At 46.1% G+C, this 26,926-nt stretch overlaps 1 protein-coding gene across 1 annotated transcript; it reads right to left on the reverse strand.

Annotated features, from left to right (window-relative positions):
• Nucleotides 1-791: 791 nt before the first annotated feature.
• GABRE (gamma-aminobutyric acid type A receptor subunit epsilon) lies at nt 792-18,218 on the reverse strand (the record flags this gene model as incomplete). The annotated part of the gene is made up of 9 exons (XM_082681273.1): nt 792-1,160; nt 1,441-1,640; nt 1,758-1,910; nt 5,987-6,124; nt 7,487-7,569; nt 8,308-8,528; nt 13,310-13,377; nt 13,818-14,038; nt 18,163-18,218. The coding sequence occupies 9 exons, from the start codon at nt 18,216-18,218 to the stop codon at nt 792-794; spliced, it is 1,509 nt and encodes a 502-aa protein (XP_082537399.1).
• Between the last annotated feature and the right edge of the window lie 8,708 nt (nt 18,219-26,926).

The following is a 26,926-nucleotide window of genomic DNA, read 5'->3' on the forward strand; positions in this document are numbered from 1 at the left end:
AAGTAGGAGGAAGAAGGTGGCATAAAAAGCAGGGGGTCATAGTATTATCACACACGAAAATAGATACCCACTGGATGCAAGGTATTGAATTGGTACTGCAGATGAGGAATGAAGGCCAGCGGGGAAGGGAGATGGAGATGTCACAGCAGCAGAGGGAGGGATACTGTCCTCAATTGCTGACTCCCCTCCTCCTAAAGGGATAATGTCAGTGTCCGTCTATCTGCAGGGGAAGGGAGGGCAGGGAGACAGAATCAAGAAAATAATAATCTGACTTAAGGATGGGGATTCCCTTCTGCTCTTAACACTGCTGCCCAGCATCTTAAGGAGGTGTCAGGAACAGGCAAGTAGCTGGTCTGTGCACTTTGAGGCTGAGGCCAGAGCTGGGCCTGGAGCACCACAAAGGCAGTACTGGTTTTCTGGGAAAAGGCAGTGGGTGTTAGCCCTTTTGGGAGATAGCTAATCCACTCATACATGGACACCATCTTAGGGAGCTGGTCACTGAGAGCCTACATTTTGAAGCCTGAGCATCATAAATGCCCCTTGAGGAACAGAGAGGGGTGTCATTTTACTTGAAATGGGCTGCTAAGGAGATTCAGTGAATGGGCCAGGTAGGGGAGAGGGCCAGCAAGGACCAATTCCCTGCAGGCTTCTATTTGGGCAAGGGGGAAGGAAAGACACTCTCTAGTTTGCTCCTGCTGCTGCTGCTGCTATTTTCCCCCAACTCCCTAGGCAAAGGCTGTGGGACCTCCTGGGGAACTGGGGAGGCTGCCCCACAGGGTACCAGCTGGTGCCTACAGGTTAAGGCAAACAAGCCAGTAGAGCACATTGAAGAAAAAGAAGGTGACTGGGAAAATCACTCGCGAGTAGTTATCAAGGCGGTAGACATGGATGAAGAGGCGGCCCTGCTGCCAGGTGCTGCCCTCACAAGTGGGGACCGTGCAGCAGTACTTCTCGCACCACTTGCAACAGCCACCAGGGCGAGGGGTGCTGCCTGGCCTGACGGACTGCCGGGCTGGGCAAGATGGGCCCTCCTCTTCCTCACTCTCCTCTTCCTCACTTTCCTCCTCCTCCTCGGGGTCCTCAATGTCGCACACAAAAGCTTCCGGATGCTCGATGACACGGACACGGGAAGGGGTTGGGTCACGTGCATGGGCACGAGGCTGAAAGGAACAAGGGAAGAAGTCAGAACAAGGCAAGGGAAGGTGAACCAAGCCTAGGTGCTGCCTCAGGGTTTCCTGGAGATTCCGTCCTTGGCACACTGTTTCTTTCCCCCCAGAATTCCCACCATCACATCAGAAAGTTTACTCAACTCCCCCCAAAGCCCCAGGTTACCCCCATCACTTGGTGAGCTGGCCACCCATGTGTCATGAGTCCTAGTGCCCTCACTTGCATGCCTCCGTACTCCAAAGCCTTGCCACCACTCCCATACCCAGCTCATACATGACGAAGTTTCGGAGAACCACGGGATGCTGTCCGGTTGTAGGTCAGGAAGTTGAGCACAGCAAACTCCATCAGAGCACAGAAGCAGAAGATGAAGCAGATCGCAATATAGAAATCCAAGGCTGTGATATAGGAGACACGTGGGAAATTCTTCCGGGAAAAGGTGCCCAAAGTGGTCATGGTGAGTACAGAAGTGATCCCTGTGAAAGCACAGGAGTGGAGGTGGGCGGAGCTACTGTTCTATATATTACACTTTGGAAAGGACCCCTGAAAATGCAATTCTGTGCCTCATGTGTATGCTCACCTTACCCACTTACCTAAAGAAGTCCTGGCCGGAGCACAGTCTTTCTTGATCCAAAAGGAGATCCAGGAGATCATCGTGGTCACAGAAGAAGGAACATAGTTTTGAAAGGCCACAAAGCCAAACCTCCTGCTCACGTTGAAGAAAAGCGTCATGACTACGTAATCGCCTGGAAGATATTTTAAAAATATCACTTCATTACAGCATTGCCATGAGGGTCTCCCACACGCAAGACATGCATATTAAGGGTCCTATTGTTCAGCTCATGGGATGACCACCACGGTCCTAGGATAGAGGCACATTAATCCAATGCCACACATGGAGGATCAGAAGAAGCCCGAGAGAAGACTCACAACAAGACCCGTGGTCAGTTAAGAGCTAAGCCAGGGCTAGAACCTTAATAACTTCTTTCTCAGTTCGCTGGCCCACATAGCACATCTGTCTTACCAGGATGGGGGACAGAATAGTCAAATGAAAGAAGTAAAATCAGTTAGGCTTCTAGATATCAGAACCATACAGTTAATGTCCAGATGGCTGACTGAGGCCTTTACAACCACTGAGGTGCCATATCTAGTCTGCAGAATCATTGCCTTATACGTGCACTACTGGCCCTTACACCCTTATACTCTCAGGAAATGAACTAAAAGTGATCTGTGGTGGGGGAAGCACAGAAGCTATTCAGCCTCCTTCCTATACATTCATATGCTGGTGAAATGCCTTAGTTAGCACTGTTCCATCAATGGCCAAAAGAAATCACTTGCCTACCCCAAACCTCTGATGGTTTCCTGCTCCACAGGAGCTACAGAATCAAGTCTACACTCTGTAATCTGACACTAAAGGCTCACCACAACCTGGCTCCAACTGACATCTTACATGTACACCCTACTCTAAGCTAACCCCCATTTACTCAGATTCCCCGAGATATCATGCATATATTTATACCAATATTCAAACCCTGGACTCCCTGTTCTTAGTCTATTACCCTAGCCCAAATTGAGTGTTTCAAGAAAATAGAAGAATTAGTTGAAAGTGAAAATTTCAGTCAGCCCTCTAGATGTCAGGTCTGCAGAGTATACATCCACAAGGCAGACTGAGGTCTTCGCATTCATTGGGTATCATGTCCTTGATGTTGGCTCTCAGCCTAGATAGTGATGGCTCCTACAGGACCTGATGACAACCTATATCTACAGTTGGCATCTTCTACTGTACATTTCATGTTGCCTTATACTCTGACACACCCATCCCAAACACTCTGCATGCTCACCATGACTCCAGGGATTTTGGAGTCTTTTCTGAGGCCAGAATATCCCTTTTTCCTCTCCACATCATGTTGGATTTATAATAGTTCAAATTCTGGCTCCTTAGTGAAGCTAAGCTCCAACTTTCCACCTCAGTGATGCTGTAGAATTCCCTGGCCTTGAGTTAGGTGGGTTTTTAAACCCCTTCACGACAGGGCTCATCTGAGCCCTGTTGCTACGCTCCTGCCCATCCATGCACAGCACAGCCCGGAACCTAGCAGATGCTCAACAACTCTTGCTACTTCCTGGCAACAGCTTTGTAAGGCAGACTAGAACACTAACCTGTCCATGTGTCTTCTTATTTTAGAAAATAGATCACCTGCCCAGCAATTCTGGGTATGTTGGGACTGAATGAGAAGAGCAGCCTTTCCTACTCACCTTGTCAGCACTGACACTCAAGGGGCAAGACTTCTCAGAATCTTCTGGAAAAAGGCAAGGAAGTAGCCTGGGGTCAGTTGAATACCTGTGTCCAGAATAGTAGCTTTGTGGATAGAACTCCTCCTCCAGGGCTGCTGCAGGGACCACTCACACTTGCCTACTAGCCAGAATGTATTTATCAAGATCCTAGTTCCCTTGTCCTGGGGTATTGACTGCAATTTAAGACAGCCCTACTCAGCTACAACCACTCCCCACAAAACTTTGCTGAGTTTATATATTCTTGTTACAACAAGATTTATTATTCTATCAGCCTTTTCTATTTTTATTTTATTTATTTCAGCAAAGAAGAACCTTCTCTACTTGTCAAGAGATGGGAATTTGTCTTTTAAGGCCAAGTGAAGGATATTAACACACACTTTCTTATTTCTGAGGAATGGAGGAGCATGGGTAAGGGAAAAAAGATACCTGGGGCTAAGGAGCCAAAGGGGGAAAAAGCTAGAGATGCTTTCTGCTCTTATCTGCTTTAGCCAGACCACAGTTGGTCACTGCACTGTCAGAGGAACACAATCAAAAAGACTGTGTCCAGAGGACTGGGACTAGAAGGATGAGTGGAGCCAAAGCTTTGAAGAACAAGGGGGAGAAAAAAGAACTATGGTTGTATAGTCTATAAAAGAATATGACCCAGGGCTGGAACCATAATACTAGTTCTTTTATCTTGACCCGGTGGAAGACTCACTGGACTTACTGTAAGCTCAGTATTTGTAGGGAAAAAGAACTAAGTCTAATGGGTGGAAGTTCCAGAGACTCCAATTTCAGATGAACAGGGAGATTTTTCTGATGAACAGAATTGTCTAGAGAAGGAAGAAACTCACTTGCGAGAAAGCAAAATCCTAATCATGGGTAAAATTCTATCAAAAGCTCAACAGCCAACAGTGAAAGATGACTCACTCACTGGGGGCAAGGCTGGACTCTCTGAATGCCTCCTGAAGCAGGGATTCTCTGGTTGAAGGCCCAAGGTGGCCAGAGTAGCATGCTCCCACTTCATTCTGAATGCTTAGGAGCTGAGTACATAAGTTTGTTCCAGATGGAGAGAACTGCCCAGGGACTGACTGAAAGAGTTTGGGTCCAGTCCCAAAGATAACTATGATACTGAAGAAACCATGATTCAAGATCAACTCATCTCTAGCAGAAGAGAAAAAAGCCCTTCTCCTTTCTCCCAAGAACCTCTTCTCTCCCAAGGAGGACTGGTGCTTACCTATTGTCATTGCTTTGGTGATGATGCTGGCTCTGGGGCTTTGTAGTCACTAGGGCACCATTTTGAAACAATGCACAACCATCTACTAAACGGAACCACTAGTGACTTGAAAGCCCCTGGGCCTTGTCTCCTCTGCTGCTTTTTGATGATGGGTCCCCAACCTGTCTGGGGAAACTGAGGTGCAGAAAGGCAAGAGGCATGCCAATGGTTAGCTGGCAGAAGAGCAAGGGTCCTAAGTCAAAGGTAGTAAAATTGTTTACCCAGAGCCCCCGAGAAAAAGGAAAGCATTTGTAAAGCAGCCCTCTGCCCCTGCCTAGTGCTGCGCAAGCAAAGCTCTAGCCGGATGAGCATGAGCTATCCCTCACCCAGTGACCAATTCAACAAGTAAAGAAAAAGCAGATTTTCCGCCTAGCCACATGGAAGCAAAGCAAGACGCTTCCCATGGCAAATGGCTGGTTGGGTGACTGGTTCCATCCGTATTCTGGAAACGATGAGGGCAGTGCCGCCACTGCCCTGACTTGGTCAGTATGTGTGAAGAGGGTTTCCAGGGCTGCTCTGGGAGCAACGCTAGGGAGGTCCCTTGGCTCCTCATTCAGATCACCTAGGAACACAAGCAAAGACACTCACACCTAATTGGGAGCTAAAGTTTAAGAGACCCAGGACCCTCCCCTTTAGTCCTTGTTAGGGACAAAGTCAGAAAACCAGTGATCACCATGTCCACATTGAATCCACCATGAAGTCTTTCACAGGAATCTGTGCGTATCAGACCTGCTCCTTTAAAATAAATGTTGATATAGCAGCCACTGTAGCTGCTGAAACCTCCTCCATATTATCCCAGCCCTCACCTAGCTGATGACACAACTCAAGCCTCCACCTCCCATTAGGAAGGGCTTTGCATCCCACTCAACTAGAACCACTTGGATTGCTTCTGAGTATGTAGAAGTCACATGACCTCCATTTCCCAAAGTCATCCAAGTAGGTCAGTTGTAACAAAGACTTCGAAACTGAAGGGTGTGCATGACAAACCTAGTTGCAAATTTTGACAGCAATAAAACTTAATCTACTTACCTACCCTCTGCGGGGCTTGGCAAAGCACTTACTTCTTTGCAGATGAGACTGAGATGTAGTTACAAAGTCTCAGTTTCCTCTGCAAACAGTTGTAAGTGCTTAGCATTTACAAAACAGGAGCCATGTTCTACAGTATTTTCATGGGATGATTACATAAGCATTTGGATGAATGGATGGCCACCTCCAGTCATCCCTACCACCCTCCTGGGCCTCTGCTGCCTAGCCCTGGCTCAAAGGCACACTTACCAGCTACGGTTGTGATAGTTTCAGTCGTGTTGCTCACTCCTATAAAATCAAACTGGAAGAGCTTCCAGGAATTACTCTCATTGATTACAAGCTTGAAATTTTCCCACTTGTAGATGATCTCATTCTCAGGATAGGAAACTGTAAGGCAACGTGGGAAGGAGAGTCATGTGAGACTGGGAAGCCCAGCTGAGGTCTCCACCAGCATGGTGTCTGACTCTGGCCTCACCAGCTGTGGGACCTTACCTCTCTTACCTCATTGCTGAAGTCCATCCAATAAGTGCATTTACTGAGCATTCCTCAGTACCACGCCCTGTGCTGGACATACAGAAACAAGCAAGGCAGGAGCCCTGCTCTCAAGCACTCACATTTTATTGAGTAAGACAGTAAGTACACATCTGTAATTGTTGGAATACATCTGAGAAGCCTCCACCCATGGGAGAGTGTGGAAACAAAGAAGGGAAAGATCAGTTGGGGACACACCCAGAAAAGATTCCAGAGAGTAGGTGACATTCCCAATAAGTCTTAAAAGTCCAATATAAACATTCTCTGTATGGATGAGGCTGAAGGGGTGAGGAGGGTGTTCTATGCACAGAAAGATGAAAATGCCTGATGTATTATGGAAATGTTAAAAGTTCAGGATGGCTAGCCCACAGAGGATGGATGAGGTATGTAGGAGTAGATAGCACGGGTCAGTTCATGAAGGGCCTTGAAGACTATTCTAAGCAATTTGGAATTGATCGATGAGAGTTCAGGAAGGATCTGAAACTAAGAAGTGACCTAGTCTAGATGATGCTTCAGCTAGGTCACTCTAGTTCTTATACGAGGATGGCCTGTTGTCAGGGAGACCAGTTATGGGAGGCCAGTTCAGTAACCAGTGCACAATAAAATGAATGAAGGCAGGATTCGAAGCTGTGGCAGTGAGAATGCAGAGAAATAGGATCGACAGAGATTCAGGAGGGAACACCAACAGGATGTGTTGATTGAATAGATGGGGAGGTGAAGGAGAAAGAAGCATCAAAGTTCTTGGCTTGGACAACAGAGTGGGTGATGGTGCCTTTCAATGAGACAAATGGGAACACAGAAGCAACACATCTGTCTTGGGGGTAGAGGTTCGGTGGAGACCATATATTTAGTTTTGAACATGTTCAGCTTCAAAGTGAAGATGTTGCAAAGTCCAAGTGGAATATGACAAAGACCTAAACCAAGGTAGTAGTGACAGTGGAGATGGAAAGCCGACATACTTGAGATACACTTCAGAGGCCGGTGACTGATTTGAGGTGGGGTGGACAGGAGAAGGATGAACCCAACGTGAAGCCCAGGTTAAGCAACACAGTATTGTTAGCAGGAAAGGAGATGAGGATGGATTGGGAGGTCCTGGACAACTTTGGCACCATCTTAGGGGAAAAAGCAGAGGCAGAAAAATGTAAAGGGAAAGGATGAGAAAAAGAAGGGGCCCAGCATGATGACTCTGGGGCCCCAGAAACCTAAGAAGGTACTCACAGCTAGAGAAAGACAGAGGGCAAGAGTGAGAATCCATTGGAAATTTGAGCATGTGGAGTGAGCATCCAGCATCAATGGTCATCCTGGAAGGGAGAAAGGAGCCTCATTAGGCTGACCCTGAACACTTAGGTATCCACCCAGCTTGGGCCTGGGGACCACCACCAATGTGTGGCAATGGTGGGAACTGAGACAAAGAGCTCAAAGGAGAGACAAAAAGAGAGGAAGAACAGCTTGGAAATATCTGGCTACTCTGGTCTCCATCATCAGAGAAACGTATGGACTAACTTAGATGGAATTTTGCTTCTTGCCCATCCCACCTTCAAGGACCTGCCAACACTCTCCCACTCTTTATTGCCTCCCTGCCACCTTATCACCTGTACACAACCTTTCCCAGCCAGGCATTCAAGTATCCAGCCTGGTCTTAGGTATCTTTCCAACTGCTGTGTTGCTGCTCCGCCTGGACAATTCCACCACTGTGGACATGTCTTTACATCCAGTGCCCACTTGGGGTGGAACTGTCTACACAACACAGTCACCGTGCTACATTCTAGTTGGGGGAGCTCTGGACTTGGAGCCAAGTAACTAGATATCAGTCCAAGCTCTGCTACAAACTTGGTGTGTGGTCTTAAGCAATATCTTTCTATTTTGAGGCCTTAGTGTGTGTGTCAGTACATGAGGGGATTGAGCTCATGGTCTAGGAAAGCTGGAGGGGCCCTTAGAAGTATCATTCAGGATGAAACCTCTGCCCATGTTTCTTTGGCAAAAATTCTCAGGAGGGGAAGAAGAGTCTCAAGAGGCAAGACTCCAGAGGCTTGACATACCTGATTGTGTACAACACCTTGCCATCCTTGTGGATGCGGACCATCTGGTTGGGCATGGTGATCGAATGCTCTTGGGTCCTCTTAGAATTCCTAAAAAAGGTGTCTGGGATCCATAACAGGCTCACCAAGTTGCCATTCAGAACAAAGCTTTCAAAGCTGCCATTGAAACGAAGGCGTTCATCATACCAAGTCTGGTAGAAGGTGATGTCAATGGTGTATTCCTGGTGGCAAGGATAGAAAAGCACACATTTGGGGCTGTGCAGGCAAAGAACATTCCCATGCCATCCTGTGATGGGCCTATCAAGTAGATAGGGACCCACTTAGGTTTGCACAGAGGAAAACAGCATGAGCTTGGCTGTAGGATGTTTTCTATTTCCAGGTATTCCCAAAAGAAAAAAACATTCCTGAATGAACAACAATCTGGGAAGATGCATTTAATCCAGAAACACACAGGTGATGCTGGCTTAATTGTACAGGCTGGCCTCATCACGTAACTACTCCCTTGTAGCAGGCCAACACCCACTCAGCCCCCATATTTCCATAGCAAATCAAAGATCTCAGGTCAAAATCATTTTAAACATTTACAAACACACACACTTTTGATTGCATACAGTGAAGTTGCCCCTTTCAGCTTTTATTTGGGGAGCACAGATGTTAATTAACCCATGATTATTTGGTCTCTAGATATTGCATAGCCCATAAATTATTTTTTTTGAAGATAAGGATTCAATTTAATAAAACTTTACCACTCACAGACATGCAGAGGGAGGTAGTCTGAGGTTTGAGTAGCAACTAATTAAAGAAATTTTAAGGGATTGTAGTATTTAACCAGAACATTTACAGTCAGCCCTCTGTATCTGTGGGTTCCACATCTGCAGATTCAAATCCCCCCCAAAAATTCCAGAAAGTTCCAAAAAGCAAAACTTGAATTTGTCCCTCACTCACAACTATTTACATAGAATTTACATTGTATTTGGTGTCATAAGTAATCTAGAGATGATTTAAAGTTTACAAGAGGATGTGCACAGGTTATATGTAAATACTACACCATTTTATATAAGGGACTTGCGCATCCTCAGATTTTGGTATCTGTGGGGGTGGGAGGTGTCCTAGAACCAATCTGCAACATATTCTGAGGGAGGATTGTATTGAGAGTTTTCTATGTACCAGACAAATGCTATGTGAACAAAATTCTCATGATTGGACTTTCAAGAAGCTTACAATTCTCATTAGCCTATAAATTATTAAACATCAAAAAGAATTTTTAATAGCAAGAAGCATGAGAAGCTAGAAATCTCACCACTGGTATTGAAGAGAGAAAAAACAGACTGTAATAGAACTGAAGGAAGCTGCTGGAACAGCAAGTACCAGAACTATGCCAAGGTAGAACCTTGAGGGCTAGGCCAATCTCCTTTATTTTAGAGGTAGCAACACTGAGGCTCAGAGAGAAAGGAGCCTCAAAGTTCAAACTCAAACAGTTCATGGGAACATACTGGCTCTGATGCTCAGAGCACCGTTAACATGGCCTTGCCCTGGGACGACCTTCACCCATCTTCCTCTCCAGTGCTTACTTCACTTGCTCCAAGAATCTCTTTAGGATCAAGGTCCAGTTTTCCTCTGCAGGACCCCTAGGTCTTTCCCCTGAGTTATCCTGCATCAAACAATGAACACCAACTGGAAACCCACAACCTGGGAGGCCTGTAGAGCCCTCAGGGTGGGGATGCAGAGGGTCAATACAATCCCTGCTTGCCTTTGCTGATCAGGCCAAAAGGTGGTGAGATCCACTGCAAAACTGCAGGGAGCCAGACCCCCAGGCCGAGAATGTTCCCTCGAGGAGTCCAGAGCATCACACAGAAAAAAGCTGGCAGCCTGGCTACCAGTCACATGGGAGCCCCCAGCCCTGCCCTGCCCAGCCACACCAGCCTTTACAAGTGGCCTTCAGGGTGGCTCTGCAGTCCTAAGTGGCTGGCAGTTCCAAATTGGCCTACAGAACTTCTGGGTAGCCAGAGGAAGCCTTCCCCTCTACAATCCACGCCTGGCTCCTGCTCTATGTTAGAGTGTTTCAAATGAGCATTTAATTTCTATTTAACAAGATTCCAATTGTAACTTCACTACACATCAACTGACAACTAACGGTTCAGTTTTTCCCCAGTTTGACAAGGGGGCTTGTTTTCTCTCCCTGAGGACAAATTCTGAGCTCTACGCAACTTCTGATTGACTGAAGGATGTTGGAACTCCTCCTCACCAAGTACTGGACTCTACAGAATCACCAGAGAAAAGTAGCCTGTACAAGGACTGGGACCTCCCACAGCTTTAAAGAACTATTTGGAAGTATATAGAAAGCCAGACTTCTCCGGGAAATTTAATACCACATAAGTGTTTGGAATGTTCTAAAGGCACTTGGCCCAGGCGATAGCACTATGTTACCGGCCAAAGAAAATCAAATTGTTGGCTCCTCTTTGGACCAGCTCTGTGTTGCATGCCAGGTTCGGTGACTGCTGGGTTATTAAACTGTATCTCTCAGGCTTGTCAGGTATCATCACTTCAGGTGAGCCCAATGCTGCCAACATTAGTAGGCATAGAGCAAAGAGGGATAGGGTATTCAGCTACTGTGAGTGGGGCTGCTGCTCTGCTGCCACACAGGCTCTTGCAGATGATAGAAATAGGTTTCCCAAAATTATATCTTACGCAAATAGCAAGGAGATTGTAGCCACAGATATTCTACTACTCTTCAGGCCACTTTCTCCATCCCCCCACCAATGATCTGAAAGGTCCCTTTCCTGTTAACAGTAAACAGTGGCCATGATGGTGGACCAGAAGAACTCAACCTCTGGCTCAGAACCCAGCGTTTCTTAGTTTATCAACAATTTTAATCAAACTGATTGCTAAATTCATACTCACTTAGTGGTAAGCACATTGATAACAGCAAAAAGAGTAAATCTGACATCAAGGGAAGAGGAAAAAAAGAGCTTTAAAATGTCAACAGAAACTCAAAAAGATCTGTCTCCTCTCATGTTTCTCTTCTTCCTTGTTATTTCCCAAAAGTTCATGGCTTTTCCATCTTCAGCAGTTTTTCTCATGCTCTTGCTCACTCTAAGGGAAGCCACCTGCCAGATGGAGAGGCCCACATGGCAAGGACTGTGGAAGGCCTACAGACAGCAGCCAGAGAAGAACTGAACCCTGCCAACAACCACGTGAGAACTTGGAAGTGGATCCTCCCTTAGTCGAGTCTTCAGATGAGACCCCAGCCCCAACTGACACCTTAACTGCAGCCTTGTGAGACCCTGAAACAGAGGACCCAGCTAAGTCATGCCTGGATTCCTAACCCACAGGAGCTGTGACCTAATGACTACTTGTCATTTTAAAACACTGTGTTTTAGGGTAATTTTTTTGCATAGCCATATATAAGTACATTGTGCCTCAAGAACTAGGCAGCCAAACAAAGCATCACAGTGGGAAACCCCACTCTTCCACTCAGCCTATGTAAACACCTTGATCTTCCATGAATGTTTACTTACCTTTGAGTGTCTATTTGCAAGTGCCATCTCAGAGCCTAGACTCTGAGCTCACCCACTCACATGGTGCTTCTTGGGTACCAGTGTGTATGCTAAAACTGTGTCTGACTTGAGCCAGGTCAAGGTTATGGCTGTGATGGATTTGGTTACCACAGCCTTCCTCATTATCAGGCTCCGCAGATGAAAGTAACATTTGCAGAACATCTTTTATAATTCGTTTGCTCAGCTAATATATACTGGGTCCCTGACATCAAGAAACCCATAGTTGACAGAGCAAGGCAGACAGAGTACATAATTACAGTACAGTGAGGTAGAGAAGGTCAGGTAAACAAGTGTGATATAAGTTGAAGGATAAGGTAGAAAATTGGAACAATGCCATCCCAAAGTGGAAACAGCTTGAACAAAGGCTCAGGAGTACCAGATAGCCTGGGAACACCCGTATGCTAGTGTGACTAGTGTATGTGGTCTCTAAAGGGGTGAAAAGAAATAAAAATAGAGCCCTGGGTTGGCTCTAGCCATGGAGAGCCCTGACTGCTAGAGTGTGGGGTTGAACTTCATGCTTTAAGCAGGGTCAGGACTGCAGGAGGCACATCTCTCAGGAGGCCAGGTTAGTAGGTAGATTGGGGGGTAGGCAGGGACCTTGTGTTTTGTTATATCAAGTGGGAGATAATGGAGGCTAACTGGGGACAGTAGTGACACTGGGATGATAGCAACAGAAAGAGAAAGACAAATACCGTATGCTAACACATATATATGGAATTTAAGGGAAAAAAACGTCATGAAGAACCTAGGGGCAAGACGGGAATAAAGACACAGACCTACTAGAGAATGGACTTGAGGACATGGGGAGGGGGAAGGGTAAGCTGTGACAAAGTGAGAGAGTGGCATGGACATATATACACTACCAAACATAAAACAGATACCTAGTGGGAAGCTGCCGCATAGCACAGGGAGATCAGCTCAGTGCTTTGTGACCACCTAGAGGGGTGGGATAGGGAGGGTGGGAGGGAGGGAGACGCAAGAGGAAGGAGATATGGGAACATGTGTATATGTATAACTGATTCACTTTGTTATAAAGCAGAAACTAACACACCATTGTAAAGCAATTATACTCCAATAAAGATGTAAAAAAAAAAAAAAAAAGGAAAGAAAGAAAAGGAGACAAGGAACTAGGGCAAAATTAGAGAAACACTCCTAGAGGAAGAGTTGGTAACTACAGGCTTAAGTCCAAAAAAATTCATTATCAGAAGAAAAGAGCAATCCACTGTGTTGTTTAAAGTTGCTTTATTATTTTTATTTTGAATGAAAGACAGGAAGATACAGTCAGGATTCTGAAGGTCCTCTTCAGGCAGCAAGGGACTTGTTCCTTTCAGCCTCCTTCTCAAGTCCATGTTTGTTAAAATCTCTCCCCCCAAAAACTCTTGTTTCAGACACACAGAAAAAACAAGTATGTGAAAGCCCCACTATAATCAAAGCTCAGTACTCACCATGTCCAGGATAGAGATAGGCCCAAGGGTGTTGACAGAGAGCTCAACAGTGACCACAGTGGGCCTCTCTGTAAAGTAAGCAGAAGTGGCAGAGGTAAGTGTTAAACAGAAGCATGGGGCAGGGGAGGGTGTGGTCAGTGGGGAATAAAGGGGGTAAGGGTTGGACTACATGGTTTCAACATCCGATACCATTTCTTTCTTTATTCTTTCATGGCAAGATCCAATTCATAGACTGTTAAGAGCTGAACATACCTCGAAGGTCAATCACCTAGTCCAGTCATCTCATTTTATAGTTGGACAAACTGAGGGTGAGAGAAGGGAAAAATCTAGACCAAGGTCAATGGCATTGCTGAGACTAGAGTTGACATCTCTTACCTGGCAGGTCAGCAAAAGTTGTTCCTGCCCACATGCAGGGCACTATCACCTACACCCCAGGCCCATTCTCCACACTTAGGCCCTCAATCCTCCTCCCCTCCGGGGTGGGGGAGAACTATGTTCTGCTACTCACCGCCAATGCCAGGGCGCAGTTTGTAGTCATAGTTATTCAAGATACCATCCAGGATTTCAGTGGCTGTTGGCATTTTGCCAAGTCTGTCATGGGTATCAATAGCAGTGGGCTTTATTTCTTCAGGGGGGAGTTCCTTATCAGGAGCCTGGGGTTTGGGGCCGTAGACATCATCATCACTGGCAGAGGGTCCCTTCTCTGATTCAACATGAGGTCCTTCAATCCTAGAACATAAAAACAAACAAGTGAAGCTCTGTCCTCTGCTCTGTAGGGGACCTAGCTGGTACTTCTTGGGACGGAAGCAAACCAAAATAAGCCTGCAACCCAGGGCATAGTTAAAGAATGACTGGTAACAGTAAATTAAGAGCCAGTAACAGATTATTCTTGTTAATTTCTTCTAAAGCTGCTGCTCTCTGGGAACTTCCCATGCTATCCTTTTTTTTATGGTCATATTTTATTTTAAAAAAATCAATAACAAAAGCAAGTTTGAGATTTTAAAAGAATTTTTAACGTAAAATCAAGAGGGTATTGGTGTATGAGCTCTGGCCAATCAGCTGCCATTACCAGCCTTGGTCTTAGTCTGCCTGACTAGTGACACCTGGGAGCAAATGGGCAGGCAGAGGGCCAGGATTGCTGAGGAATGCTCAGGAAAGCCACAGCACTCTCCCAGCGGGGGCTAGGACACTGGGAAAATTCTGCATTTCTTTGCTTTTGGGATACTCCATTGCATTGGAGTTGGGGGCTGGGGGTAGGGGAAGCTCTGAGCACTGAGAAAAGACAAAGACTGTCATTCAGGAAATAGATGGTCAACAGGAGTCCAACCTGAGTGCCACAGCCATGCACCACAGCCAAAAAATAATATAAAGAATTAAACTAAAAATTTTTTAAAACTTAAAAAAGCCATCTGCTAATGTATGAAGCTCACTGATGGTGTTAGAAATCAGGGCCATGCTACCTTTGCTGGGAGGCAGTGAGGAAGGGGGCACCAGGGGGTGTCTTGATACCAGTGTGATCATTTTCTGACAACTCATCAGCCGTGCACTTATGATCTGAGCACTTTTCTGCATATATGTTCTAATTCAATAAAAAGTATTTTGAAATCTGCAAATATATGGACCTTATTTGAATCCTGATTTTAAAAGGCAAAGCATAAAAAACAAAACAAACACAACACAACAAAAATATATTTATGACACAATAAGGAAGATTTGAATACTGACTGGTTAGTTTCTTCAGCATGAAGAAGTTATTCTAAAAATTTTGGTGTGATAGTGGTATTTTATTATGTTTTTGAAGTCCTTATGATTAGAAATACATACTAAAATAATTGCATATGAAATGATATGATGTCTGAGATTTGCTTTAAAAGAATTTAAGCTGGAAATGGAGAGTGGGTGGGATACAGAGAAAATAAGACTGGTTATGAGTTGATAATTAATGAGGCTGGTGATGGGTACATGGAGATTCACTCTACTGTTATATGTCTTTGAAAAAAATTTATAATTAAAAGCTTTTTTAAAAGCCATCATCAAAATTAATCTGTGATGTTGGAAGGCAGGAGAGTGTTTTCCTTTGGGGAGAAGGGTGTACTTGGAGGGGGAATGTAGTGAAGCTTTTGAGGGGTGGGGGAGTGGACTGGCAATGTTCTATTTCCTGGTCTAGGTGCTGGTTACATGGGCATGTTTACTTTGTGAAAATCTACTCCTGATTTTTACACTTTTATATTCTGTTACACTTCCAAAATGATTTTATTTTTACAAAGGCAATTGGACAACTTGTTTCTGCAAATGAGGGGTTAACAAGGCAGGAGACGGGGGCATGGTCTCTGTACTGCAGACCAAGGAACTGCCAACTTGAGCAGCAAAATGCGTTTTCCTGCATATTTCAAGCACTTAGAATTGCTTAACTGGCATACAGATGTGCCAAGTCTATGCCATTTCTTATGTCTGAAGTGGCTAATTCCCACTGTGGGCAAGGGAAGAACTGGGCTTGGGAAAAGCAGTTTCCATTTCCAAATATCATATCCAGAGATGTCCTCTTTCCCTGAGGCTTTTCCCCCAGTCATCTGAGTAGATCATGCCAGCCACGGTGGGAGGGGAGGAGGGAGAACTAGGGAACTGGCACCCTGCAAAATGAGTGACTTGAATGGGAGCAAGGCATGATCAGGACTGGCACTGTTAGCCAAGACCACCCAAGAGCCTGCAATGACCCCTCCCAGAAGTCCAAAGTCAACAACAAAACCCCGAGGTTCAAGAGGCAAACAAACAAGCAAAGGCCGTAAGACCACCAAAGCCTTTCTGCTCCCAGACTACGTCTGCTATGAAAGTGAGATCAGAGGGTCTTGAGGTTGCTGTCATCCTACAAATAGCTTTTGTCAGTAAAAAAATTTCAAATGAACAACAACAAAAAAAACACCCTCATCCTGGGATCCTTGGGGTTAAGGGGCTGCTGACAATGTATACCTTTCCTCAGCTAGCCATTAAGCCCACTTTCAAAGCTAGAAATAACAGAAAAGTGAAAATACTCATGCACTGGACTAGTGGGATCTTTCCATGGGGGCTTTTCAGGCATCCACAATCCTCTAGATGTGATGATCTAAGATGGAGGTGAATTTCTGCAACCCCTCCCCCATGAGGATGCTCAGTCAACTAGCTAGGGAGAGGGAAGGGACCATGAGAAGGGCCACTGGATTGTATTTTTCCAAATCAGTCCTCTTTTTCGCCTTACAGATAGAGAAACTGAGGCCCAAATGGGGGGAGGGGCTGTGCCCACACAAGTGATTTTAAGCTGAGCCTGGACCAGAGGGAGGTGGTTCAAGGTGGCCCTTGCCAGCACACCCCGCTGCCACCTCCCCAGCTCTTTAATGACATCACAGGTTGCCTTGCTGACAGTGTCTGAACGTCAGTTACTGCAGCCCTTCCCCCTGGCTGGAAGGTTAGTTTCCATCACAACGGCCCCTCTTCTCTGCTGTTTTCCTCTCTGCTCCCTCTCCTTCATTCTGCACCACAGACCCCTCTTTTGCCCTAACCAGTCACCATGTCATCTCTCCCAACCAGTCCAATTCACATCTGGAGTGATGTGGATGACTGGAAATTCCTAGCACGCATTCAGAAATATTTACCAAGCCCCCTGATGAGGCCAGCCCCTCCACTCCCCAGTGCACCAATGAGTCAGCAGGGAGCCCCACAGCCCCTCCCTTGAGGAGCTAAAGCATTTTGGGGTGGGGAGAGAATCCATCTCCCCTCTCCCCCTCCCCAAAACAGAAAAGCAAGACAAATCCAGTGACATGGAGGCTTCTAGAATGCTGGAAAGATCAGGAAGCTTAGGAACTTGTGACAGTTTGTGCCCAATGGGAAATCATCTCAAAAATATGAAGCAGTCATCTTCCACCCTCAAAAAAAAAAAGCCAGAAATGCAGGGGACAACCTTCCTGGCAAAGTCCCAGGGCCAGAAGAAGGTGTGAGGGAAGCTGGCTGCTCAGGGGAAACCTGCTGCTAGTCTTTGGAAAAGCGGAGAGGTATTGAAATGCAGGACCCAAACCACAGACCTAAGAGATTACCATTTCTGGCCTCTGGCTCCCATCTGCCCAAGACCCAGCAGGGTGTCTGGGGAGATAAGGGCGGAAGAGAGAAGCTGGCAGCAGAGGGGGGATGAGGTGGACAGCTGGGGTGGGAACTCTTAGACTAAACCAGGGCTCCTGCCTGGGACTGGCACCAAGAGGAGTGGTGGGAAGGGAAGTAAGTAAAGTCAGAGTTGTCTGGCACAGTGCCTGGTACTCACTAGGCGCTCAGGAAAAAAAAAATATATATATATATATATATATTTTTTTTTTTTTTGAACGAGAGGACAGACTAGTCAACACTCAAACATTTCAAGCGCAGTTTCCACCCACTGCCCGCACGACTTTCTGGGCGCCACCTTCCCAAAGTCCCCCAATCCCCCCAGTCCCCAGAAGCGCGAGCCTGCCCTGGCCGCTCGCCTCTTGCCTCGAAAGGCTCAGAAAGGGAGGGACGTGCTCTCTCGTTCCCCGGCCGCCGCGGTGGTTTGGAGAGCGGGAGTCCCGAGGAGTAGAGGGAGGGGGGACAGGAGCGGCCAGGTGACAGGCGTCCTGTCTTCCTTCCTGGGAGCCCCTTCAGGGGCCCAGGGAGCTCGTCCTAGGGGAAGCGGTGCGGAGGCTTGCCGCGCGCGTCGAGGGGACGCGGGATCAGGCTAGACCGTGCGAGGACCAGGGGCAGAGTGGGCGCGGGGCTCGAGGAACACGGGGTGCGGGGGTCTCAGGAGCCGGCCTCGCTCCCGGAGAGAGGGAGCTGGGCTCGGAGGGATCCTGAGTCTTGGGTTGGAGACTTACCTCGACGGAAGGATTATGAACGTGCCCAGTAGGATCAGGAGAACTTTGGTCAACATCGTGGCGGGGACCGGCGCGACCACCTGTGCGGAGGTCGCTGCGCAAGGTCTGGCCGCACTGAGCGCAGTGTGGAGGGTTTTGTTGGGCTCCAACTTTCACTCCTCCCACTTGCCCCGCCCCACGCCCCCCATCCTGGCCCCGCCCCCTAAGCCCCGATGGAAATCTCCGACGACGTGTTTGCTGCTGCGGAGGGAGGGGTAGGCTCCGGCGGGCGTAGGGAGGAGGGAGAGGAGGAAGGAGCCCTGTCGCCAAGGCCCCCCGCCCCCCGCCGCCACCACCGCAGCGCTGCCAGACAGCCAGGAGCGGGGGACGCGGGGGAGGGAGGAAGAGGCGAGCCTGCGGTGTGCGGGCCCCAGGCGGGGAAACCGGCGGCCCGCCGCTGCGGCTGGGAGAGAGGCTGCAGACTGGGCCTGGCAGGGGCAAGGTGGGGGGTTGCGACTCCCTCAGCCCGCTGGTGCGCATTGGGGTCAGACTGTGGCTTCCAGCCCTTGGCTCCCCCCACCACCTGTTGCATATCATCACTTTCCCAAGTCCCCTGACCTCTGAGATTTCCCCCACCCTCACTACACACCTTCCAGTCCTTCAGAGCACATCCTTTGGCATCCAAAGGAAGCTGAGTAACTTAGCATCTTCCTTGGCACAGAGGAAAAAAAGAGACTTGGGAGTCTCCCCAGGAAGCTCTGATCTGAGTTACCACACAGGCCATTTCCCCAGGTATTTAGGGGTGGGGGAGGACCCACCAACAGAGGACCAGCCCAAGGCATTCAGGGTAGGACTTTCTCTGATCCCAAAGGAAACAATGACACAATGTGGCTCACAGTTCAGTCCAGGGGCCTGGGTGTGAGAGGGACCACCTGAGGTGGAGGGACCTTGGAAATCCTCTTTCCAATATTGGCTGCCTATATCTTTCTGGCTCCTGGTGATGCCAGAAGTGAGAAGGCACTAGGGGTGGAGGTGGGGTGCAGGGGTCAGTGGCCCCATTCAGGGGGGACATCTCAAGTCTCAAGCATCCTCGGACTTCATCTTTCTTGCCTAGACCCTCATGATTCACGTCAGAGGGGAAGGGATTGCAGAGATTTGCCTGTCAAGCTGATGCCAAACACTAGCAGCATCCTCACCTGTTGCTCTAGAACGGGCTGTGTGCATCCCAGCCCCCAGGACGGCTCCCTGGAGAGGCTTTGCTGTACCACGCTAATCTAATACACCCTCTCCATCACCCCACCCCCATCTCATCACTCTGCTTTGTCATATTCACAACACTGCTCACTAACTGATGATTTTCTTGGGCATTTCTTTGTGAGCTCGTTTATGGAGCAAGCTCAGTAACAAAAAAGAAAACAAAACAAAACCAAACAACGTGTCTGTCTGGATTTTTCACCATATCCCTGAAACTTAAGATGAGTTTTGGGCACACAGTGGGCACCCAACAAAAATTTGTTACCGGCCTGTGTGTGTCTAAGTGCTACTGAGTTCACTGGGATCTGGCTCCGTTCAGACTGTGCAAGAGAGAAGAAAAGACTGCAGGACACATTCAGGCCTCCTGTGTATATGCTTCCCAGCTGTGTGGCAGGGCCAGCCTCACGGGCATGTGGCCTTTTCAGCTCGACATGGCCCTGCACGCAGAGGTGCCCCCATGCTTTGTTTAATGCTTTGCTGTTACTTTCTTGAAATTCTTAATAATTTTTGAACAAGTGGCCCTGAATTTTTATTTTTCCCTGGGCCCTGCAAGTTAGGAGCCACTCTTGCCCTAGGTAAACATGCTACAGAGCAGGGAACAGGCAAATGCAGAGCATTCCTGAGCCTACTAGAAAGAGAAATCTGCCTTTTTGCCCAGCACCAGACTGCTGCAGAGAGAGGCGATTCTGCACTTACTGTAGCCAGCCTTGGACCTGAACTGTCTTAGATGAATGTCTTTTTCTCTACTGACACTGGAGCTCCAGGAGATGGAGGTTTGTCTGATTTACCTGTATTCCCCTGGGTTGAGTGCAGTGCCCAATGACTGGCAAATTATATTTGCTGAATGAGTGACTGAATCCAGGCACCAAAAGAGGCAGATGGTTACAGCTTCCTCATCAGATGACACCCCCAGGGCAGCTTTCTCTTAAGGCTTGAGATTAATCACACTTCGCCATCTTCCTTATAAACCTCATCCACTGGATGACTACAAGAACCTTTGCAAACTCTGGAGCCTTCCAAAAGGCAAGGCCTTTTTACTGTGTTGTGGTTCTCTGAGTACTTCCCAAGTGCTTGTCTATGCCAGGCCCTGGACTTGGTGATGGATGAATATACAGTAAGGCCTCGAACGCAGTTCTTGGCTCTCACATGTGTTTCAAGACAGGAGAGGGGATTTCTCTCAGAAATTACTAGCACAAGTTAGGAAGTCATGATTGCCCTGGAGTTTCTAGGAAGATGGGCCTCCATCTGACTGGGCAGTCCTGGAAGCTGTGTGTAGGTAGGAGGATCCTGCCCTTCATATGGACTTGAACCTTGCAGCCATACATGGGTCTTACAGGCAGGGGTTCACAGATGGGCATTCCAAGCAGAGATCCAGCCAAGGTGCTGAAATCAGAAATGCGTGGTGCTTAATAGAGAATAAGGAGGAGTTTGTGGGAGAGAAAGCTGGAGTGGGAGGCTGAATAGGCTAATGCTGGGCCTTGAATTCCAAGCCAAGAACTTGCACCTGATCTTGTAGGCAAAGGGGAAGGTACAGAAGAGTTTTGAAAAGGGACACTGCATGTCAGAACTGTTCTTCAGGAAGATCCCAGCAATCCCACTACTGGGCATATACCCGGAGAAAACCATCATTCAAAAAGAGTCATGTACCACAGTGTTCATTGCAGCACTCTTCACAATAACCAGGACATCGAAGCAACCTAAGTGTCCATCAACAGATGAATGGATAAAGAAGATGTGGCACATATATACAATGGAATATTACTCAGCCATAAAAGGAAATGAAATTGAGTTATTTGTAGTGAGGTGGATGGACCTAGAGTCTGTCATACAGAGTGAAGTAAGTCAGAAAGAAAAAAACAAATACCATATGCTAACACATATATATGGAATCTAAAAAAAAAAAAAAGGTCATGAAGAACCTAGGGGCAAGACAGGAATAAAGACGCAGACCTACTAGAGAATGGACTTGAGGACATGGGGAGGGGGAAGGGTAAGCTGGGACAAAGTGAGAGAGTGGCATGGACATATATACACTACCAAACGTAAAATAGATAGCTAGTGGGAAGCAGCCACATAGCACAGGGAGATCAGCTCGGTGCTTTGTGACCACCTAGAGGGGTGGGATAGGGAGGGTGGGAGGGAGACGCAAGAGGGAGGAGATATGGGGATATATGTATATGTGTAGCTGATTCCCTTTGTTATAAAGCAGAAACTAACACACCATTGTAAAGCAATTATACTCCAATAAGGATGTTAAAAAAAAAAAAAGAAGATCCCTCTGGTGCAGGCAGGCAAGAGTGTTTGCAGGAAGAATAGACTGAAACCTCCTTTCTCTTAGAAAAAGGAGTTATAAGGATCTAAATGAGATCAGAGCCACATGGATGGTTAGAAGGGAAGGAGCACTGTGGGAGAGGATTAACTGACACAATTGATGGCTCATTAGATGGAGTAGGGGAGGAGGCAAAGGAAGGAGTGTTGCTGGAGAAGACATAGGGTCATCCCCAGGTGACCAGGGTGGTGAACAGAAATAGAGAAGGCAGGAGGGGGAAGAGCTTTTAGTCATGGTAGTGAGAACAGACTCTGGCATTTTGCATTTCACTTTCTAATATTCCAAGAACATTAACATTTACTGTCTAGATATGTGTGTGTGTGTGTGCGCACGCATGTGCACACCCATGTGCATGTGCCCACTTTATCCTGGGTTGTTTGTACGCCAAATATGTCTCTCTTCAATTTGATATTCAAGCTGGATATAAACAAAAAAGCTAATATAGTAGCTGTATTTTCATCACTAAACCAAACTACCCATTCATCAGAATAGCTATGAGCAACTCCTTTGTCAGTTGCGAATAATCACATTTAATAACCAACATCCAATCACATATGCCCTGCTATAAACGTGGTTTAGTGGTAAAACCAGAGCTTCTGGTCAAAAAGTCTTTGTATTCCTGCCCTAGGTTGGCCCAAACTGTACCACATGCACAATGTGCTTTTCCTGTTAGGCCAAGTGAAAAATACAAGCCCCGAGAAGTTGTGCAAGACTCTTAGCTTGTTAAGTATCTGGGCTTGCAGCAAGATCGAAATACCTGGGATATTGGGGGAGGCAAGCTGGAGAAAGAACCGTTATAGGAAAAAATGGGGCATGAGATGAGGGTCACATCCCAGGTCTTGAGAGAGTCCCTGGGATGGGCTGCCAAGTGAGGGTCCTTGGCTTCAAGCAGGAAAGAATTCAAGAGTGAGCCATAGTAAAGTGAAAGAAGGTTTATTTAGAGAGATACACACCTCCATAGACAGAGTGTGGGCTGTCTCAGAAGGCAAGAGGCGGCCCCAGGGCATGGCGTCATCTCTTTGGAAAGTGAGAGAGCCCTGAGGTATGGGGGTGGTTAGCTTTTATGTGCTGGGTAATATCATAGGGTAACAAGTGGGAGGATTATTCTATCTTGGAGAAGGGGTGAGGATTTCCAGGAGTTGGGGCACCATTCACTTTTTGGACTTTTTGGTCAGCCTCAGAACTGTCATGGTGACTGTAGGTGTGTCATTTAGCATACTAATGTATTCCAATGAGCATATAATGAGTCTCAAGGCCAACCAGCAGTGGAATCTTCCGCCATCTTGGGCCCAGTAGGTTCTAACCAGTTTTTGTCATATTCAGTTCCTCTTAATGTTTGTCTCATTGATTTTTTTTAACATCTTTATTGGAGTATAATTGCTTTACAATGGTGTGTTAGTTTCTGCCTTATAACAAAGTGAATCAGTTATACATATATGTATGTTCCCATATCTCTTCCCACTTGCATCTCCCTCCCTCCCACACTCCCTATCCCACCCCTCTAGGTGGTCACAAAGCACCGAGCTGATCTCCCTGTGCTATGGGGCTGCTTCCCACTAGCTATCTATTTTACATTTGGTATATATATGTGTATATGTGTATATATGTCCATGCCACTCTCTCACTTTATCACAGCTTACCCTTCCCCCTCCCCATGTCCTCAAGTCCGTGCTCTAGTAGGTCTGTGTCTTTATTCCCATCTTACCCCTAGGTTCTTCATAACCTTTTTTTTTTCTTAGATTCTATATATATATGTGTTAACATGTTTTTCTCTTTCTGACTTACTTCACTCTGGATGACAGACTCTAGGTCCATCCACCTCACTACAAATAGCTCAATTTTGTTTCTTTTTATGGCTCAGTAATATTCCATTGTATATATGTGCCACATCTTTATCCATTCATCTGATGATGGACACTTAGGTTGCTTCCATCTCCTGGCTATTGTAAATAGAGCTGCGATGAACATTGTGGTACATGACTCTTTTCGAATTATGGTTTTCTCAGGGTATATGCCCGGTAGTGGGATTGCTGGGTCGTATGGTAGTTCTATTTGTAGTTTTTTAAGGAACCTCCATACTGTTCTCCATAGTGGCTGTATCAATTTACATTCCCACCAGCAGTGCAAGAGGGTTCCCTTTTCTCCACACCCTCTCCAGTATTTATTGTTTGCAGATTTTCTGATGATGGCCATTCAGACTGGTGTGAGGTGATACCTCAATGTAGTTTTGATTTGCATTTCTCTAATGATTAATGATGTTGAGCATTTTTTCATGTGTTTGTTGGCAATCTGTATATCTTCTTTGGAGAAATATCTATTTAGGTCTTCTGCCCCTTTTTGAATTGGGTTGTTTGTTTTTTTGTTATTGAGCTGCATGAGCTGCTTGTAAATCTTGGAGATTAATCCTTTGTCCGTTGCTTCATTTGCAAATATTTTCTCCAATTCTGAGGGTTGTCTTTTGGTCTTGTTTATGGTTTCCTTTGCTGTGCAAAAGCTTTTAAGTTTCATGAGGTCCCATTTGTTTATTTTTGTTTTTATTTCCATTTCTCTAGGAGGTGGGTCAAAAAGGATCTTGCTGTGATTCAAGTCATAGAGTGTTCTGCCTATGTTTTCCTCTAGGGGTTTGATAGTGTCTGGCCTTACATTTAGGTCTTTAATCCATTTTGAGATTATTTTTGTGTATGGTGTTAGGGAGTATTCTAATTTCATTATTTTACATGTAGCCGTCCACTTTTCCCAGCACCACTTATTTAAGAGGCTGTCTTTTCTTCATTGTATATTTTTGCATCCTTTATCAAAAACAAGGTGAGCATATGTGTGTGGGTTTATCTCTGGACTTTCTATCCTGTTCCATTGATCTATCTTTCTGTTTTTGTGCCAGTACCATACTGTCTTGATTACTGTAGCTTTGTAGTATAGTCTGAAGTCAGGGAGCCTGATTCCTCCAGCTCCGTTTTTCATTCTCAAGATTGCTTTGGCTATTCGGGGTCTTTTGTGTTTCCATACAAATTGTGACATTTTTTGTTCTAGTTCTGTGAAAAATGCCCGTGGTAGTTTGATAGGGATTGCATTGAATCTGTAGATTGCTTTGGGTAGTATAGTCATTTTCACAATGTTGATTCTTCCAATCCAAGAACATGGTATATCTCTCCATCTGTTGGTATCATCTTTAATTTCTTTCATCAGTGTCTTAGAGTTTTCTGCATACAGGTCTTTTGTCTCCTTAGGTAGGTTTATGACTAAATATTCTATTCTTTTTGTTGCATCAATAAATTGGAGTATGTCCTTAATTTCTCTTTCAGATTTTTCATCATTAATTTATAGGAATGCAAGAGACTTGTGTGTATTAATTTGTATCAAAAAGCCCCTGGTTACGGAGAGTTCTGTTCTCCCCTTCATGAGACCCTTCCTCCATTACCACCCCTTGCCCCCTTCGTGTATCCTTCTTTGCATAGAGAGGAGTCAACACTTCCAGCGTCCCCTCTCCTTTCTCAAAATGCTGTTCTGGGTGCTAGGGATACAGTGACAAGCCAGACAATTCCCTGCCTTCATGAAGCTTACATTGTTATGCAAGGAAACATGCAATACACAGACAAGCAAACAAATCTGATAATTTCCAGTATGAAATGGCATGAAGTAGTTAAAGTTGGTAATATAGCCAAGAATGACTATAGGATAAAAACAGTGGAGTGTCAATCTGGCAAGGGTGCAGGGAATGTCCTGGGCTTTCTGGGCAGCTTGGAAAATCAGGGCAATCAGCTCTGAAACCATTTTTGCCATTTCTAATTCCAGTGAGAAATAAAGGGAGCAGGAGGAAGGTAAAATGACAAGGCTATTAATATATGAGAGGCTGCCAAGCCATTATCATTTATTTCAAGTGGTGGTAAAAGCAGATGACTCATCCTTCAGAGCTGCAGGACTTTGCAACAGTCTTGATGGTTTACTGGCTTGCCTATTTTCCCAAGCCTGATGTTCAGGGGACAGGGCTTCTGAGCACGAATAGCCCTGAGGAGCTATATTTCTTCACCCCAGCTCTAAGTAAGATTTTCCCGACTGTCAAAGGTCCCAAGGAAACAAACAAATGCTTCAGCAACAATTGGGAGTAGGGTGGTTTCCTGGTGGGGATGGAGCTAGGCACTTAGATGGAAGAGTCTGTGGTTCCCTTGCCCTTCCTCAGCAGACACACTTCTTTGCCTTTTTGTAGGTTAGGGAGTCTCTTGTTGGAATTCCCAGGAGGAGCACATTTTCCCTGGTGCTCTGGACAAATGTAGCTTATTTAATGAAAGGCATTTCTCCTCCCAAACCTGTGGAAAACCGATTAACAATTTCATAATGCCTGCTGGGCCCGGCTGCCAATCATTTGTAACAGTTGGGATTGTTGGGCTTGGTCAAGTGCTCTGGGAGCCTCCTTGGATGGAAGCTTCACCATTGAATCTACAATGCAAAGCAACCTGTTCTACAAAAGATTTGTTCCAACAGATTTAGAGGTGAATTCACCAAGGAAGTATGTACTTTCAATGTAAAAAGGCCTTTGTAAAGAGCAGGTGTTCTCTCTTTTCTGATGCATCACCTATAACATCATTGGTTGGGCCTCGGTTCTAAAATTATTAGGGCTAGTGCTCTTGTATATAATAGAAAGCGCTCTGAGGTGGGCTAGATAAATTTGAGGCTTCCTATTTCTATGGGCAATTTTAACAGGAAAAAATAATATGTTTTTATCTCTAAGAGTCTAGTATGATGGACTACAAGAGGAATCAGGATTTGGAAGGAACTATAAATGATTTGATGAAACTGGTCCTAACTTCCTCTTGAAATAGGAGTATCTGTTATAGTCTCCCTCACAAGTGGGGCATTCAACTTTAGACTGAACCAGGGATGGGGAGCCCAGTACTCACAGGGCAGCCTGTGTCACTTTTAGACTAGTTCTATAGCAAAGAAGTCCTTTGATATGATAAGTAAAGAATTTCCTGAAAGAAGGTAGAGGGGCCAATCAGACTCTCCTTTCTTTTCAACCCTAAGTTGTCCAGGACAGAACATTTAAACTTGAAATTAGAGAGCCTGTCCCTACTACTGTTTTGCCCTGCCCACATGGGCAGGCATGGTTTGATCTCCCCCTCTATAGGTATCCACTCTGTGGCATTCAGTAATCATTTTCACACACACTAAAACTAAGTAGGTGACACATTATCCTAACACTTATGA

The sequence above is a fragment of the Grampus griseus genome (assembly GCF_964374135.1).
Source record: "Grampus griseus genome assembly, chromosome: X".
NCBI classification, from domain to species: domain Eukaryota; kingdom Metazoa; phylum Chordata; class Mammalia; order Artiodactyla; family Delphinidae; genus Grampus; species Grampus griseus.